Here is an 18,839-nt window from a genome sequence, read left to right as displayed (position 1 = left end):
AAACACCAATATCATGCAAATCCACATAACCAAGGTTTACGTCACATCTCTTAGTGAGGCAAAGGACATTTAGTTCCTCCCCTAAAAGATGTAACCTTGTTATAAATTTTAATCTCGCATTTACGTCATATTTCACAAAGATGGAATACGTCATAAAACATATCCAAACCCGCATTTACATCACATCTCACAAGGATGGAATGCGTCTAAACATCAAATGTATCTTGCCCGCATTCATGTCACATCTCCTAGAGATGGAATGCATAATCATCATGAGTATAGGAAATGTCCATCTTATTCTAATAGTGTCATAGGTTTTCTAATAATTTCACATCCATATAGTATATATGTTATACAAAACAAAATAAATTTCCACGATCAACAATACTTTCCATGCAATATTTCTTATAACACACTCCCAAGAGTGACAGTTTGCACAAGCTCAATCAATTCCATGTTAATATTTAAATAAACCAAGGTTACACTTGTGATGTAAATATACTAATTTCACATAAGAGCAAATCATGCACAATAATCATAAACAACAATCCATTCAATAAAATTAACCATTTTTCATTCACAACTTTATCCAAAAATCAATAGTCTCGTATTTCAATGCCTTGATTGACATCCCACCGTCAATATTAATGGGTATAACTACATTGTGTTATAAATATACATCTCAAATTTTAGGACAATCCAGTACTGGGCCATCCTTTATCTACTCCTAAACGTATGACTGCGCAGTGCAGTTTTCTGGCGTGCCTCGACAGAAACTCCACCGTTGGATTTGTCTAAAATTTATTTATGTCAGCGTTCAATGTATCAGGTAACTAAGGATTAAATTTGAGAGACATCCGAGAAAGGCAAGATCTCCATCTAAACAGAATTAAAAGATTGTACAGACAAGTTTTCTAGAATAATGTTTAATGTTAATTGTTCATCTTCTTCACAAAACTCTATACAGTTCATTAATGGCTTTATACTCCCAATATACAATCCATATGATCACACATAACAAACAACATATCCTATTTCTATGGAAACAAAAGAAAAAGAAATAAACTCACCTTATTAAATCTACAAGATGTAAACAACTAGGAATATCAATAGTGTGATTAGCCCAATACTTTGTGTTCCCCTTTTCTCTTTTCTTCTTCTATTTTATTTTCTCCTTCTTTTTCAATAGGGTTTTTAGGGTTTTTTTTTTTTTTTTTTTTTTTTTTTAAACATGGGAGAAAAAAAGTTAGATACGTGAGTTATCCTTGATAACTATCCCACGTTTCTCTCCTTGTTTTGCTAAACCAAAATTTCTATTTTTTATATTTTTAAAATTTCCAAAAAAATTATATCAATAAATAAAACTAAATAAATAATAATACAACAATTAATTAGTAAAATAAAAATGGGGTTTTAACATCAATAGTGGAAGTTATCAAGTTGTTAGGTTCCTCAACAAGAGACGGTTGAAGAGTAGTACCATCTTGGTCTTCAATATGGAGGACACCATGAGCACCAATATCAACATTAACAATTGCACGAACAACAACTTCAATGGCAGGAGAAGGAGAAGGAATAAATTCAACTTCAACTTGCCCAAGGGTGCTAGAAGCAATATCCTCGGTTTCAACAACATTACCAACCACGTCGGTACATTGTATATCATATTCTAGCTCTAACTCGACTGTTGGTGGCTCCGTGGAAGGAATTTTAATGATTTGTTCAATTGCATCTTGCACTACATTAGCACCTTAAGTAGTAGCTTCAAGTTGTTCCTTGTCCTCAATTATAATAACCGGTGCATCCATGTTTTGACTAGCTAGTTTTGATTAAATGTTCTTCCATAATCATCTCTTAACCAGCTGGTTTCCCCCTATTGTGCATTCTTCTTTGGAGTCCATCTTTGTTGCTGCTTTCTCTGTTGTACCCTCTGTACTCTAGCTGGTTTTCTGCTTGGATAGTTGTAATCTTCTTTGCATCCTGTTTATCCTTGTTTTTTGGGCAATTTTAATTTGTATGCCCAAAGATGTTACAAGTTTTACACTGCTCTGGAACCCAGTCATAGTCCAAATTTATATCAACTTTGTTCCCTTCTCCATAATTGACTGAAATAAAAAAGGGAAATCCAAAATTAATATCCACAACCACACATACCCTAGCATAATCGATTCTTGTTCTTTTGGTCGTCACATCATCCATGCAAATAGGTTCTCCTAGCAGGATATAAACGAAATCAATGCCATTTTTGGTCCATAGCTACTTTGGGAGGTCTATCTTGATCCATACAAGGAGGGACTAGATTTTGTTTCTCTGTCTATCAACAGCAGGTGACCATGATCTCACTACAAAAATTTTGCCTGCTAACAACAAATGGTCATGGTCGATGACAGTTTGCCTATCTTCATCGTTAAAGAATTTGAAATAAAACAAATTCTTGTCGGCAATCATATCAAAGATCAAACCCACTATTCAATTTCCACTGTTTCGACACTGCATTTTTCACAAAAGGATATGAAAGTCGTTTTTCAATAAAGAAACCAACGACATAATCTTTCCACAATTCCAGTCCTTCCTCCAGAATATGAGTTGGTACCTCACCTATACCATTAGTAAAAGTAGGAAATACCTTTTGGAGATTTGACTGTTGTGAAGGTGTTATTTAGTCTGGGCTTTATAACTTGTGATTAAGGTGGAAGAGATAGGAATAATTGTTTGGAAAGACCGAGTTCATTCTGAGCGAACTGCCTACGTATTTATCTCTCACTTCTGGGGGGGGAGAGTAGAATTAGTTCTGACATAGTTCATGTAGGGGGTATTTATAGCTGCAAAATGTGGAGATCCATACAACACGTGTACTGACAAGCACAGATGTATGGTTGAGATTGAGAATGAGTGTGTATATGGTGTTGGTAGGAATTCTGTAATAATGGGGAGTGGTTATAGTGGTTCGTATTTTGCGGTAATGGAATGTATAAGTATGGCTTTGGCAATGATTGCTTCTAGAAGATAGATGATGTCATGAGATAGAACGTTCTGCATGAGGATGTACGAGTTGAGCTACTTTGGAATGATCTCGTAGTTCGGGTGCGCGAGCTATTGATGCAGGTCGCTTTGAAGGCAGTTCGTGGGACAAGGGCATGAGGTCGGTATGGTATTTCCGCTATGTTGGACACGTGCCTGATATTCCTGAATGAGAATATCACTCCCTCACACAGCCCCCTCTCAGTAGGTCGTGTTGTACATTGAAGCGATCTATTGAGAGAAAATGGTGGCGCGTGTTGACCATGAATGAAGAAGCGAACTGGCATGAATGGAAATACCCACCTTGCTACTGAGGTCGGTTCGTGTTATATGACGAATTGATGTGAGATGGTAGTTGGGACGTGGCTGGCACGTGAGAGAATCTGAGTAGTTGGTGAACAGAAAAATCACCGCCTCGTTTTCTTGGATTTTGAAAAGACAGATCTGTAGGGGCGCGTTGTTTAGAATATAAGGTGTAATCATGATATGCCTCGGGAACTGAAGGATTGGCTGTATAAAACCAAACTGAAAATCTAAAAGTCATTTTTTGTTTCTCCTCCAGCAAAAACACAAGCTAGGGTTCCTCAGGTTAGTGCTTCTGTCATTGTTGCTCGTCCTTTTTTCTTCTGTTCTAGCGTTGTGTGTCTAGTAGTTAGGTCGGCTTCAGCTTTTGTTGTTTAGGTTTGGTATTTGCTAAGAAAAATGAGATGTCTAACTCTGATGATACTCGATCTGAGGAGATTTGAGAAATGTCTTTAAGTTGTGGTGAGTATGAGGAAGATAGAGAAAAGTCAGTGAGGTGTGAGAGTGAAGATGATGATGAGGATGAGGTTAGGGATGAAGAGGATGCACGATCTAATTCTGTGGCTGGTGTAGCACTTCAGGTCGCGAAGAGGGGTTGTCTTCTAGTGGGTTGCCCCCTAGGGTTGTAGATAAATGTGATGTTAAGGCTTTCGCCGATCTGCGGGAAGCTTATGGGATAAATGTGAGCGACCTGGAGATACACGAACTGGGAGAAAACGCCAACGTGTTCAATGAGAGGTACAATCTGGCAAACCACTACACCATAACAAGCTATTTGCAATGGCAAAAAAGCGTTGCTAATAATTTTCGTAACGCTTTTTAAGCGTTGCAAATATGGCGTGGGTAAAGTGTTGGAAATATTTGCAACGCTTAAAAAGCGTTGCAAACAGAAATTTCCAACGACTATTAAGCGTTGCAAACAGAACTTTCCAACGCTTATTATAACTATTTCGTGCACAAATTTAAAACCTTTGCAACGGTTTTTTATTTCACAAACGCTTTTTAAGCGTTGGTAATTTGTTAAAAATTTTACCAACGGTTTATAAGCGTTGCAAAGTTGTTAGTTAATTTTTAAAAAAAAAATTAAATTCGTTTGTAACGGTTATAAACCGTTGCTGATGGGTTGCTAATAAAAAAAAATTAATTTCTCATATTTTGTAGTGAGACCAACTAAACCTAAATAAACAATGAATACAAGAATACAATAAACAATGTATCATAGTTTCCAACTGAAATAACTGAGTCCACAACTATAGATGTTAAAAATTCTTTTTCACCACCAATTAGCTTTGAAGAGAGTGAGGTCTTTCCTATAAAAAAAAAAGCTTTGAAGAGTGTGGTAGCATCACACTTTGCCAACAAACTCTTCTTTTCTTCCATACTTTTCCCTTCTATACTCGCAGCAAGTTCCTTAATTTTGCTAATTGCCTGAAATACAAGTAGCAAACTCATGGCTTCTAGAACAATTTGACATGAACATATCCATCCAATCAAATCAAAAGATCCAAATTCCTTACCAAATTGGAAGCAGCTCGAAAACTACGTATAAGACTTTGAGTGGACACCATCCTCAATGAAAGGTTTGGCCTCCTTTAAAAACTCTCCCGCAAAAAGAACTACTCTAGTGGTTCCATCACCCACCTGTAAACAATAAATCCGGTCATTAAAATTACAAGTGAATTCCAAATTTATCCCTAAAACCTAACCAATACAATTATTAATGATACTCTCTCAACTTTTTCTGAGACAATGTCCTTGTTAATGTCATTATCTTCTCTAAAGTATAAGCTGTTAAATGTTGTAGTAATGCAACCATCATAACCCACTCTAAGATAAATATAAACTTTAGCATAAAAATTTCACTCTTTTAGTCAGCCAATCACTAAAATTAGTAAATTTGTTTTCTATTGTATACCTCAGAATCTTGAGACTTGGCAATATCGACAAGAATCTTAGCAGCAGGATGAACAACATCAAGAAGTTTCATAATAGTAGCACCATCATTAGAAATAGTAGCATTGCCCTTGTCATCATGAATCAATTTATCCATTCATCAATAAGAAACATATACGCAAGCCAGAGTTGCATAAAAGAACGACGTAATATCATAAATATGAAAGAAAATAGATCTACCTCGTTCCCAAAAGTTTCAATGAATCCGCCGCATAAGTCATATCAGAAATGTACTCTTCATGGGCGTCATAAGAATTGCAGCAAGTACATTGCCTTGTATCCCAAACCTATGGAATGAAATTTATAAAGCATCAGGATAAAGAAAAGTAAGTAACTAGTATTTCATCAATAGGCATATAAATGGAGTTTAAGATTAGTAATGAATGGAACCTATGGAGGTTTTGTTTCATGGGTGAAGAAGAACTGAATGGAACTTCTGATGCCCAGGAAGCCACTATGAAAGCAAATCCAAAACTAACACTTTTACCCCTTATTGCTCTTATCTTCTATGAAGTCTCCGGAGGACCTTTTGGGGTTCAAGATTCAGTCAAGGCAGGAGGGGGTCCCCTTTTATCTTTGCTTGGTTTTTTAATTTTTCCTCTACTTTGGAGTGTTCTAGAAGCCTTAGTTACAGCTGAACTTGCTACAAGTTTTCCTGAAAATGGCGGGTATGTTCTCTGGATTTCAGCAGTGTTTGGGCCCTTTTGGGTTTTCAAGAAGGATTCTGGAAGTGGTTCAGTGGAGTTCTGGATAATGCACTTTACCCCATTTTGTTTCTGGAAAATTCAAATAAGTTTGATATGGAGCCATTATTCTGGCACTATGACGACAATCCAAGTCAGGTTTTGTTTGGATAGAGATCCAACCTGGTACTTCTTTTTGTGAATTGGAGTTTCATCAATTGCCTTGCCATTTGAACTTCCATGACACTCAGCAGCTAGGTGACCAACTTGACCGCATTGAAAGCATTTCTCTTGTTGTCCCTTAGGGAGATCACCTGTAGAAGTAAGTCAAGAACATCCAAGTCCAATATATCTGAAAATGAACCATCAATAGAGATGTTTTACAGAAGAATTACCACTAACCTCTCTTAATATAGAGAAATGAACTTCGTGTGTAGCTAAAGATAGCATAATCAGATCAGCATCCTAAGCATAAGAAATCAAAGAGTTTAAATTTCATACTTAAAAAAAACAACAGTTAAGTTAAATGTCAGAAGTTGTAATATTAACAAGAAAAGGATGTATCTGATGTGCACTCACCAAACCATATAAACAGTGCCTTGTATTCGGATTAAAACCATGAAGATTTCTTTGCAAGCGGATATATAACAAAATAACGAACTAACAACATCCTGCACACTAGTTCGTGCATCATTTACAAAGGGAAATACTATGCCAAAGACTTAACAAAATTATAGTTGGAACTCAAGTGAAATGCAAACTCACATAACGGGCTCGAGCACTCTCCAAAACAGTTCCATTACGACGTTCATGTCCTGCTTTCCAGCTGTCTACCCGTCCATGTATCTTGTTAGGATTTTGTTTATTCTACATGTACATTGGTAAATAATTGTTAGCATATCGTGATCAAAATTTAAAAGTTTATGGAAAGACACCTACCATTTTATGCAACATGTTGGCATACGTATCCCGCCCAAGTGTATGTCGAGAATCATTCAGTTTTATATTCTCACCATTCTTCGCTTTTCTTGCCATCACTTCAGGAGTGTTCTCATATAGTACAAACTGTTCCCAATGATTTGGATCAATGCCATCTGGGCATGCGGCGATTTGTTCTTCCAAGGTCTCAAACTTATTCAATATATCTTTTCTCAAGACCCATTTTCCATATCTAAACTTAGTACAAAAGTTTTTTTCTGCATGTGAACGAGCTAGTGCTTGGTCGACATTTGTAACTTCAAATTCACGCTGTAAAACACAAGTTATATAGTAATGTGAATGAAGCTAGAACTCAAAATGTCTAGTATGCATTAAAACAAATCAGAGGTAAACCTTACCATTAAGGCATTCCAAACCTTATCCTTTAAGTCAGGATGTACAAGCCTCCAATCAGTGTAACTAACTGGGATACGAGCTCGAATGAGACTACCAGCACGAGTATTCCATCTGGAGGCATTATCACCAACGACAACACCATCAATATCAATCAATACAGGTAACTTCCTAACATTTTCTGATTCTTGCATGTCGCCTGAAGGCTGAGATGCCTGTGAAACTGAAGTAGAAGGTTGTGATGCATGTGAGGCAGAACCACAAGGTTGAGATGCACTAGGCTGTGGTTGACCTGATACCATTTCAAATGAAATCCTAACATATATTGCAAAATAGTGTATTAGTAGTCTGGCACTGAAAAATATAATCATGAAAGGTGAGAAAGAAGAATAAATAAAAGTATATAAACAATTCAATCCAAACAAAAGTATTTCATTACCTTATCGCACATACCACCAATTTAATAAACCCCAGAAAGATACATAACAAACAAAATGAATAATAATAATAATATACACAATAAGCATACATATTAAGACTGGAAACTTTAAAGCAAAAAATTGTATCATAGTTTGGAAACTACAACAATTACAATCAGGTTAAGCACTTCATCAAAAGCTTCAAATTAGGTTGGTCCTCAAGGGTAGATTGGAAAACAGTTGGTACATCTAGTGAGTCAACTCCACACGTCAATCGCCTCGGTGAATGGATGACTATCGACCAATTAGGATTTTTCAAGTCCTTCGAGTAAAACACTTGACTAGCTTCGGAAGCGAGAATGACCGGCTCATCAAAGTACTGATCAACACTTTTCATCTTATTAAGATTGACCAACATCAAATTAGAGTCTGGACAGAGCTTGCAGCCATTGGTCTTGTCCGCCACCCTCACCCAATTGCAATAAAAGACTACTTGTTGAAAGTCTGTATAGTCCAGCTCTAATATTTGTTCAATAACCCCATACCACTTCGTCGATGCATCTACTGGATTTTTGTCTTTCCTACTTGACGTAAACGAAGTGATTGCCTCCATGCAAACATCACTATCTTGTGTGGCAACTATTTCTTCATGCGACCTAGTAGAAAAGACAAAACCATTGATGCGGTACTTACTATACATTTTAGCTTGGTGCAATGGTCCTTCAACTAATCGCCATAAGTCACTTTTGGTGTCATTTGCAGCCAATAACTGTAAAAAGACGATAGTTAGAAAGCTAATATTACTAACTTCAGATTTCCTATTTAACTAATGGATGAATTAAACAATACCTTGTTATATAACCAGACAATGAAATCTGTTTGTATCTGCACTTCTGACTTTGCAACCCCTTTTCCTCTACCACGAGATTGTAAGGAGCGGTATTCACTACAAATCGTTCATGCAATTATGCATGAGTATTTTCATGTAGAGTACTAGAGTAGGTTTAGAAACCAAATGTGTCAAAAAAAACACACCTGTAGTAATCATCAAGCTTTTCGACGTCTAGTCGAAACAAGACCCATCTACGTATTTGAATCCATTGTTTAACACTTAAGGTCATAGTCTTACAATCGAGTAAAGGCCCTTCATCACTATACTCACCATCTTCATCCAGAAAGGCCACACGCTTCGATTTATGATTTCCATCCCGCGAATTGGGCATATACTCCATAGCATACCTAACTGACTCAGAAACAATATACGACTCTGCAATGGATCCTTCAACATATCGTTTATTGCTGGGAATATTTTTACACTCTTTCATCGCCCTATTAAAATAAGAAATTTAAGTATACACTTTCAATTTTTAAAATCCAATTATAGAAAAAGCTAGAGAAGATATTAAGGTAAAAGTAATTTACATACTGTTCAAATGGAAACATCCACCTTTGATGCACAGTTCCACAAAGTAGCACTTCATCAGCCAAATGCACCATGAGGTGGATGCTGATATCAAAAAACGATGGTGGAAAATATTTTTCAAGCACGCACAATGCTTCTGCAACCATGTACTTGGCCTCTTGGATATGTTGCCGGACTAAGACTTTAGAGCACAACAAGTTGAAGAATAAGCTTATCTGATGAATAGCTCTTCGCAGGTCACGATGTTTAGGAAAAGCATGTTGAAGCAATACAAGTAGCAAATAACACATAATGACATGATAGTCATGTGATTTCATTACGAGCAAACCAGGTGGATTTAAAGTGACAATGTTGCTTAGATTTGATGAGATACCAGAAGGAAGCTTCAAGTCCTTCAAAATTTTGTAGAAATTTAACTTCTCGTCTTTAGCTAAGACAAATGGAGCCTTCGGTTTTATTGGTTTCCCTGTGACTGGGTCTGATTGCATCCACTGACCACTGTGAATTCGCATCTTCTTCATATCTTCTCGCGCATCTACTATATCCTTTGACTTGTCTTTCTTGTCTAGGATGTAATTTAGTAGATGTTCCGTAACATTTTTCTCAGTATGCATCACATCAACAACATGTCGGGATTTATGAGTGGGCCAATAGGGCATATCCCAAAAAATAGACCTTTTATACCAAGCCTCTGTAACTTGAACATCTTCATCATCTACACTATCATCCAAATTCACATCAGATGTGCTTCTTTTGCTACCAGTTGGGATTTTACCCGGCTTATACTTGATATGACTCACCTGTTGCATAACTTTTTCTCCACTTAACCTTAGTGGAGCAATGTTTAACTCTTCAGTCTTAAGTCCCAAGTATTTGCCTGACCGAAACGGGTGACCCAATGGAAGAAAGGGGCAATAGTTTGTGTAAACAATCTTCTTTGCATGCTCAAGATATATCGATTGAGTGTTATCTAAACAAATCGGACATGCTTTGTAACCATGTGTTATACAGCCCGCTAAGTTTCCAAAAGCAGGAAAATCATGAATACCCCACATTAGCATAGCTCTCAAGGTAAAATATTGTTTTTTATGCATGTCATAAGCCAGCACCCCTTCTTTCCACAACTGTTCCAACTCCTCATACAATGGCTGAAGAAAAACGTCGATATCTTGACCCGGTGCCTTCCACCTACGTATCAGCAAACATATCATTTGGAACTCTGGTTTCATACATAAAGAAGGGGCGAGATTATAAGGTACCAAGTAAACAGGCCAACAACTGTAGCTAGTGGATTGTATTCCACGGGGATTGAAACCATCAGTTGCAATTCCAAGCCAAACATTACGCCCTTCCTGAGCAAAATCAGGCCAACTCTTTTTACATGTTTTCCACTGGATTAAGTCGATGGGATGTCGCATATGATCCCAAGAAGGTGTAGCTCGGTCGTGCCATGTCATTTCATTCGCTATCCGTGGGATAGTGTACAACCTCTTGAGCCTTGGAATCAAGGGAAAATGTCTCAAAACTTTATTCGGCTCTTTTGTTTCTTTCTTACCCTTCTTTCCTTCTTTCACTTTGTATCTGGGTGCTTTACACTGACGACATTCCGTTAACTTAGCATCATCTTTCCAGTATAACATACAATTGTTCTCACATGCATCGATACTTGTGGCTTTCATTCCTAGATCTTTCAGCATTGCTTTCATTACAGGGTACTTTGATGGCAAAGTGATTCCTTCTGGGAACCATATCCTCAAAAGGGACAAAAGTGCAGACACACTAGTTCCTGACCAACCATATTTCTTCTTCAAGTTATGAAGATCAACAACTGCTGAAAGTGTAGTAACGGGAGCCTCACATGAAGGGTATAGCTTTTGTTCTGCCATTTTCTTGTATTCATTGTACCTCTTCCCCAAATCACGTTCAAGAACAGGTGGTGGTTCAAAATCCTCCATATGATTTTCTTCATCCTCATTCAAATCACTTGCAACTACTTCATGCACTCCATAAGAAGCATCAACAAAATTCCCCATCCCAAGCCTTTCGGCCTCAGTGTTTTCTTCTTCAATCACTGGCTCCACCACCGGATCCATACATGGGTTCTCACCATGTAAAACCCATACACGATAATTCTTATCTATCCCGTACCTAATCAAATGTCTAGAGATTGTACCAAACACAAAGCTTTTTCCATTTTGACATTCTCTGCAAGGACAAGGACACGTGGTCGAGCCGCGGTTGTTCACAGTCGCAAATTGAATGAAATCATCCACCCCTTGTTTGTACACATCTCCAAATCTGTCCAATTCATTCATCCACTCTTTCTGAATTGGCCGAGACATTCTGCAAAATTATACGAAAGCTTACCAGTAGCACACCATTTACAAAGAATACTAACAAAGAAAAATTGATTTAATCTGCCGTAACATTGGGCTATACTACCACCTTAGGCAGGCACCGCCGTCAAACCCTCAGTCGACATATCTTTATCTAAGCAACCACATATACTTCATCATTGTTTCACCACTGAACATAAGAAAACTTCATGCAACAACAGCTATCAATACTCAGTCGACGTCAAATTATGTACCGATGAAAAACTTGAGGAGTCCGTAAACCTAGTATGCTTCATTTTCTAACAACAATGCTACATATACAATTACTTCACCTGTTTCTAACTTGTTATGTAGATAATCTGAAAATAAATTTTCTTCCCCTACATGACTACATAACACTTTTATTGAAAAAAGAGACCCTGATGCATCAAATAGCTTTCAATGAAAATATATACTCTCTACACAAACCATATACACATTTCCCAGTATGTAAATTCCAAACAAAGCAATCACGACATACTGCAGTCATTACTATTTAACTTAACCATCCTAATCAAGCTTTATGAAATGCAATTTTATCTTATCAATTTCAATGAAAAGTTTATCAAATCAAACAATAACCCATATGCATATATAATCTTTATAAATCAAAGACATAATAACCCTTAAACAACAAAACATACCCCCTGGATTCTCTTTCCAGTAATAGGGCACTAGGCTAGTAAGGTGGAACACCGAACCTCAATTTACAAAATTCAGTGAAAACCTTCGAAAGTTGTCACTCAAATGGAGGCATGCAAAAGTAATTTTTTGTAAAGAGAACAAGAAAGCCTAGGGGAACACAAACTATTGCCGTGAATCAGACGAGGGGTAAACATGTTTGCACACTTTGGGCTCAAATGTATATCATTCATAGAAGGCACGGAGAATCAGATTAAATATGGATACCGAGGCACAAACTAAGACCGTACTTCCCACATTCTGAACTCTGAACTCCCCAACAATGAGGCAATCCCAAGCATATAGCTCATAATAGATAGGTCTGCCACAGCCTCTCTCTTTCTCAATTATATTTTGATTCTCGAGTGCCCACATGTTCCCATCTGAATAGAAAAAAAACATGTGCCTTGTGATTCCTACATCTAAGTCCAGCTTTCTCAGACACCATCTCTCTCTATCAACACTTAATCTATTATCTAAAAAAAACACTTAATCTGTTAGCTTATGAAGACAGATCCTCATTCAATTAAAATACCGGGTTTATTATAAGCAACTTTTCTACAACCACAAATGCAGCATTCTCTTTTTCATCAAATTAGTTAAAATTGTAAGTTTAATTTCAAAGTTTGTAACTATAAGCAGATTCAACATCCCTTAATAAACACGAAAATCAGTCCATTTATGTAAAACCCCTTAAACCCTAAAGGCATATATATGCTATACTAAGTTTAGATAAATCTGAAACCACATTGAAGACTAGTTCTCTATTTGTCAAACAAAACAGCTGCTACAACTTAGAAGAAACACACATAACCACTATTGGTATGAGCAATGGCCCATTAACAATAATACACTACTAACAACAACTAGAAGAAGATTTGATCCCAATCCAAACACCACCACCACCAACACCACCAGTAGATACCAACAACAACATGAAAGCAAGAAAACAACAGATGAAGAAATGACTCTGAAGTTGCATCAAATAGAAAATTTGTGATTAGGAAACGACGTTATACAAGAATGATAGTGCTGAGCTGAGCAGAATCATTACTAAACTATGAAATTAAGCTTGTCCTAATTCTTAAGTTAAGTTGGTTAATGGTGGTGGTGATCAAATGTCCGTGAGAACAGGTATGCCTAGTCACTCTCACTTAACTACTTCGAGTTTAGCTGTTTAGGTTAAACCGCTTTAGGGACTTTTGGGCCAAGCACCTAACAATCTTGAAAATACTGCTTGTTGTGCAAATAGAGGCATTAGTGTTCGTTGGGTTACACTGAAGTTAGGTATTGTGCACTGCTCTGATACAAACACTACAAATTATTTGTTGGCTAAACAGGACTTCGTTTACAATTGCGTCTAACTTCTCGCATAAAATTATCGCATTATGCTGCATCACAATCCACAAGCGATCATCCCTCACTAGTCACCAATGCTTTAAGAAAATTCCGAATCTAATTGGCCATGCATATCGTTTTTCTTAGAGACCATAATATTTTAGTGGATACAAATCTACTGATTGTTACTTTATTCCATTGACATTCTCCTACAACACAGTCCCACTTGAAAGAGAAGAAGAAAAATTCGGCAGCCAACAAAAACACCAACCACCGGATCAAAGAAGAGGAATTAGATACCAAGTGACGCTGCAACTTGAGACAAAATATGGGCTGTGGACACTAACTAAAACAACCACTAGCTAAACATCCATTTCTAAGACACTAACTAAACTAACTAAAACAACCACTAGCTAAGAAAGGAATGAAAAAAACGGAATTCATCCATTTCTTGCAATGTCGATAACTCGCCTTCGTCCGAATACTATTGTTATTCAATTTTTTTTTCTATTTTTGCCATTATCTGGTGTAATTATTCAAACTTGTAGGAAGAACAAAATCATCAATCGAATCTCCAATAGTAGAATTTCCATCTGAAGGGCTTTTTACCCAATTGGGAAGCTCAGGTGACTCACTCATATTGCAAAAACACTTGTAAACTATCCCTTCACACATATTCCAAGTTGTTCATTGTTCGAAACGTGCAAAAGCCTCAAAAGGTTTGTATTTTGAGAGCATATTACAAGCACCCAACATGGAACAAGCAGAGTAATAACAATCAGTCAACTATAGAAGCAAGAATCATGAAAAAACTCCAACTTGGGCATTCCTATAATCAGTTCAAAAGTGCTAAAAACAGTTACTGTAAGAAACTAAGACAACCCCACCATAGAAAAAAAAAACAAACCATGTAGAAAGAGTTGAAGTAGTGCGAATGCTTGACAAATTATTCTGATGTGGGTATGTTTCTAATCAGTATAAAGATTGACACTTTATAAGAAAAAAAATTGAACATTTGTGATTTGAAAGGTGAATAAGAAAGAAAAGAAGGGTACCTGATGAGTGGAAGAAAACGACTTCCAAACTCAACAGCGTTTAAGTGATAACCCGACAGGCTACAAACTCAATAGCTGAAGACGTTATATATCTTTCCCACACATGATTTTATTACGTGATTCACTTCATGTATTTCCTCATGGTAATGGAACCTTTGCATTTCATTACAGATAAAACTAATTGAATCAAAGCTACGATATGATCGCTGTCTTCAACACGATCAACATATTCGTAAGATGGCAGAGATAGCGATACGATCGTTGATCTTTCTTAATTGATGATCATTCTCTTACTGCCTCTTATGCGATAAATAGGAATCTAAAGTGGAATGTTTGAAAAGATGATGGATTATGTATCTGACGAAGGTATGGAGGATTATATGTATCTTATTCTTCTTCTTCTTTCTTTACTAGGGAATTTGATTTTGAGGAGTGCGAAAATTAGAGATCTTGAAATAATGTGGCGGTGAGAGAGAGAGAGAGGAGAGAAAAAAAAAGTTATGTTTTATATTTCAATTTTTTTCGTTTCCCTCTGTTCGCGAAATTTTTAAGTTTTTAATTTGTAACACTTCTCCAACGCTTTTTAAGCGTTAGCAATTAATTCCTGAAATTCACCCAAATAAAGCAACACTTTACAACATTGCCAACGCTTATTTAACGTTGGAAACTTACTACCGCTAAATAACCGTTGCAAATCAAAAAAAGTGCGTGTTGCAAATATCCTATTATGGTGTAGTGAACTACGGGGTAATAGTGTATGAGGGGCAGCTGAGAGCTGGTATGAGGATACCATTCTCGAAGCTGGTTTGTGAATTCTTGAACTTTTTTGGGAAAACGCCTTGCCAGTTCGTGGGTAACACCTGGCGGATGCTTAGGGTGTTCAACCGGTTAAATTCGAGTGGTGAATATCGCATAGAGTTCGTTGATATTGCTAAGCATTTCTCTCTGAAGCGATTTCGTGCTCTTAACTTTAGTTTGCAAACACAAATGAAAAAGTCTAGCGCGCTGGACGGTGTGAGTAACGAGGCTTGGGAGAGAAGGCCGTTGTTATTAGTTGGGAACTTCTATGCTGGAGGATTTGTTGTGAACACTAGGGTTTGCAACTTTTTGGGTGGGTACCAGTGTATTGTGTTATTGGTTTGATGTTGTGTTTGTTGACTTTGTATTTGAACTGTTTCTTGGCTATTTTTGCAGAGGTCGTTATCAAAAGGCGAATGAAACGTGGGGTAATAGAATCATTTGCAAAACTCAGTTGAGCTCAAAAGCAAAAGAAACTACCCGAAGTAGCGAGCTACTTTGTAGAAAGAGGAGGTCACGCGATCAGAGAGAAGAGGAAAAGCCATAAGAAAAGGGCTTGGGGCAAGGTTATCCATGAAGCTTCTAGTGAATCAGTGATGGAGAGGAGGAATGACGAACTGGTGATGTGGGAAGAGAGAAACCAAAACCGTTCTGGCCAGAAGTGACTCGTAGGTGGTGTTGGAGCCTCTGGGGCTGGTGGGTCGAGTAGGCAACCTGAAGGGGGGAGAGGTTCTGGTGGCGCTCCCTTTGACTTGGAGGAGATTGAGTTCATTCCTCGTGAGCGGAGCAGCTCACTAAAGAGGAAGGCTGATATGGGTGAGCCGAGAGCGGCTAAGGTTGCCAGGGCAGTAGCACTTGTGATTGGGGGTAGCTCCGATGCTGGAGGTTCATCTAGTGGTGAACAAGTGGGGGTAAGGCATCATGTAGTTCCAAGTCGAGGGTTGCGCCCGACCTAAACATCTTGGATCTGGAGACCTTTGGGGTCAGTCAGAGCCAACCACCAGCGCCTCGAGACCATAGCTCGACGGTGAAGTTGAAGGTCCCGAGTAAGGCGAGTGGGAAGTCTGTCATGGCGGACGACGACTTGTATCACCAAGTGGTGTATGGGGACAACCATGGGGTGCAGCGAACAGTGAAGCGAACTGATGTCAGCTACAAGTCGAGTAAGGTTGCGGCCTGTATGATTGATTATATGGCTCTTGATGGCAACCGCAAGGAGCTGGATTCTAAGGACCTTGCTGAAAATCTGAGGCGAATGGATCTGGCTCATTGTTTGGTAAGTGAGTTGTACAAGAGCTTAACTATTAGTACCGTTCTTGAATTGCATGAGTTTATTGTGGTGGTGTTTTTGCGTGTGTAGCTTGTGAGCGGATAACGTAAGTTGAAAGAGATCGCTCAGATTGTTGAATCAGAAAAGGAGTCTATAGGAAAGCTGAAGGAGGAGCTGAGGAATATCCAAGACGTACATATGATTGACCTCAAAGAGCTTGAGGAACTAAAGAAAGAGCATCAGGACGTTTGTTTGACGAAGATCCTGATGAGCACCGAGTTGGACGAACGAAGCTGGAGCTTAATACATCAAGGGCAGAGATTGACAGGGTGACTAGCTATGCCCAGCATTGTAAAAACGTTGCTCAGCAGGCTAGTGAAGCTTACAAAGTTCTGGACGCTGATTTCCTTGAGCTGGAGGCAGAGTATAAAGCTTTCAAAGAGGAGCATGAACACGAGGCTCCCAATACACCGGTGGTACACATACTGGGAGATGCATGTGATACTCCTATCTTATCTGGAACTACTTTGGAGGTCGTTGAGTCCCAAATTGAAGAGGTCGCTCCTTATGTGCCTGTGGAAATAAATGTTGTTGGTACCTCAATTGTTGCTGGTGACGAAACCATCACAGAAGGCGACCTGGCTCTTTGGATTGTGAGTGTTTTTGCTTGTTCTGATCTTGTAAGTTGTGATACAATAAAGCTGGTTTCATGGGGTAACCTGGGCAGTTCACCTTACTTAGTAGGTTTCCTTTGTTGTACTTTGAACGACCTAGCTTTCTAGATTGTTCTGGGGAGTTCATGGGGTGATGAATGGTGGCTAACCGAGTTGGATTTCCTAAGTAGACTCAGCAGCTCGATTAGTAGATGAACTGGGGCCTGATTTTGGTCGGGTAGTTTGTTTTTTTGCCTTTATTAAATGCATGTTTCTTCTTTTTGCTCAATACCTTGATGCTTTGAATGTGATTTTGCTGCTTTTGTTGTACTTGCCTAGCTGTGTAGGCACTCCTGGCAAGAGTGGGTGAGGCTAAGTAGCCTGTGTTCTTGATTAAGCGTCCTATTGTTTAATCGGCCCTAGTGTTATAGGTCCAAATAGTGATAGGTATTAAGGCCAAGTCACCTGGGAGGTCGGGGGAATATCTTGTGTATATGGAGCGTTTCCCATGTCGGAGCGTTCTGCTGAAAGAGGACCTTAACACGTGTGTGGCACATGTGAGGATATGAACGGTTGGAGATCCAAAAATGGTAACCGCCCAATTTTGTGGAATTCGAAAAATGGTGAGCCATGTGACGCGTCGTTTGACGTTTCAATGCATTGATGGTGTGTACTGATGACACCAGTAGAATATAAAATGAACTGTTGTAAGAAGTTTAGGGGTGTTAGTTCTGCATTTCCTTCAAGCTGCTACGCCAAGGTTTTTGTGCAAATTCCTTGATCGTTCCAGGTTGGTGTCTCTCATTGTTTGTTCTTTCTTTTCTTGTTAATTTGCTGAACGTTGGGTTGTCCTTAGAATATCCGATGGGTAGGTGATGTGGAGATGCGCATGATGATGGCGGGGCGAAGGGAAGCCTCTCCCTTTGTAATGGATGATATTGAATTTGTGCCTCATCGCCGGTGTGACCATGGCAAACGGAAGGCGGTTGCTTCTGGCTCGAGAAACACCAAACGGTTCAAAGCGAAGGGTCGCTTTACTGCTGGTTCGCGCGAGCGAACTGGAGTGGTGTTCAGGTCTCCCAGTCGTAGGGGTAGGAGTGACCTGAACACGGAGGACCATGGTGTACTGGGCAAGGGCAAAGGTATTGCTGGTGAGAGGGCTGCAACTGAGTCTTCGGGGAAGCGTACTGGTGACCTGGGAAGCAAGTTCTTCTATACTGGGAAGACAGGAAAGAAACGTATGGTGAAACGTTCTGACTGCAGCTTCCACTCGGCACCCATAGCGACCTGTCTTCTGGAAGAGATTGTGTTAGACGATGATAAAGAAGAGCTTGGAAGTGAAGATTTGAGGACGACTCTGGGAACGATGGATATGGCGTGTTGTTTGGTAAACTCTTCATCTGGTCTGGTTTCTTATTGTTTTGTTGGCGAATATAACATTGATGTTCTATTTGTAGTTCCTTACTAGGTATGATAAGTTGAAGTATACCGTCCAACGTACTGACAATAGCGAAAGTGATGTGAGTAAGGCCAAG

General features: G+C 38.6%; 2 protein-coding genes and 1 long non-coding RNA gene across 4 annotated transcripts; all 3 read right to left on the bottom strand.

The window, feature by feature from the left end:
- Positions 1–4,634: 4,634 nt before the first annotated feature.
- On the bottom strand, positions 4,635–5,540 carry LOC147511090 (uncharacterized). 2 transcript variants are annotated; one of them, XR_015216929.1, is made up of 4 exons: positions 5,458–5,540; positions 5,240–5,347; positions 4,842–4,965; positions 4,635–4,752 (listed from the first exon to the last, which is right to left on the bottom strand). It is a non-coding gene; the product is annotated as an uncharacterized LOC147511090 (long non-coding RNA). The 2 variants fall into 2 exon arrangements; XR_015216928.1 differs by lacking the exon at positions 5,458–5,540 and having other exon boundaries at positions 5,240–5,394.
- A 674-nt stretch (positions 5,541–6,214) lies between these two features.
- LOC147511089 (uncharacterized) lies at positions 6,215–7,603 on the bottom strand. The gene is made up of 5 exons (XM_086598354.1): positions 7,298–7,603; positions 6,900–7,208; positions 6,726–6,827; positions 6,363–6,425; positions 6,215–6,274 (listed from the first exon to the last, which is right to left on the bottom strand). The coding sequence occupies exons 1-5, from the start codon at positions 7,592–7,594 to the stop codon at positions 6,215–6,217; spliced, it is 831 nt and encodes a 276-aa protein (XP_086454480.1). The 5' UTR covers positions 7,595–7,603.
- A 930-nt stretch (positions 7,604–8,533) lies between these two features.
- LOC147511088 (uncharacterized) lies at positions 8,534–11,476 on the bottom strand. The gene is made up of 3 exons (XM_086598352.1): positions 9,138–11,476; positions 8,747–9,040; positions 8,534–8,657 (listed from the first exon to the last, which is right to left on the bottom strand). The coding sequence occupies exons 1-3, from the start codon at positions 11,474–11,476 to the stop codon at positions 8,534–8,536; spliced, it is 2,757 nt and encodes a 918-aa protein (XP_086454478.1).
- Positions 11,477–18,839: the final 7,363 nt, after the last annotated feature.

This window comes from Coptis chinensis, chromosome 3 (genome assembly GCF_015680905.1).
Source record: "Coptis chinensis isolate HL-2020 chromosome 3, ASM1568090v1, whole genome shotgun sequence".
NCBI lineage: Eukaryota > Viridiplantae > Streptophyta > Magnoliopsida > Ranunculales > Ranunculaceae > Coptis > Coptis chinensis.
The sequence above is the reverse complement of the archived record's forward strand: the minus strand, read 5'-3'. Positions and strand labels throughout refer to the sequence as shown.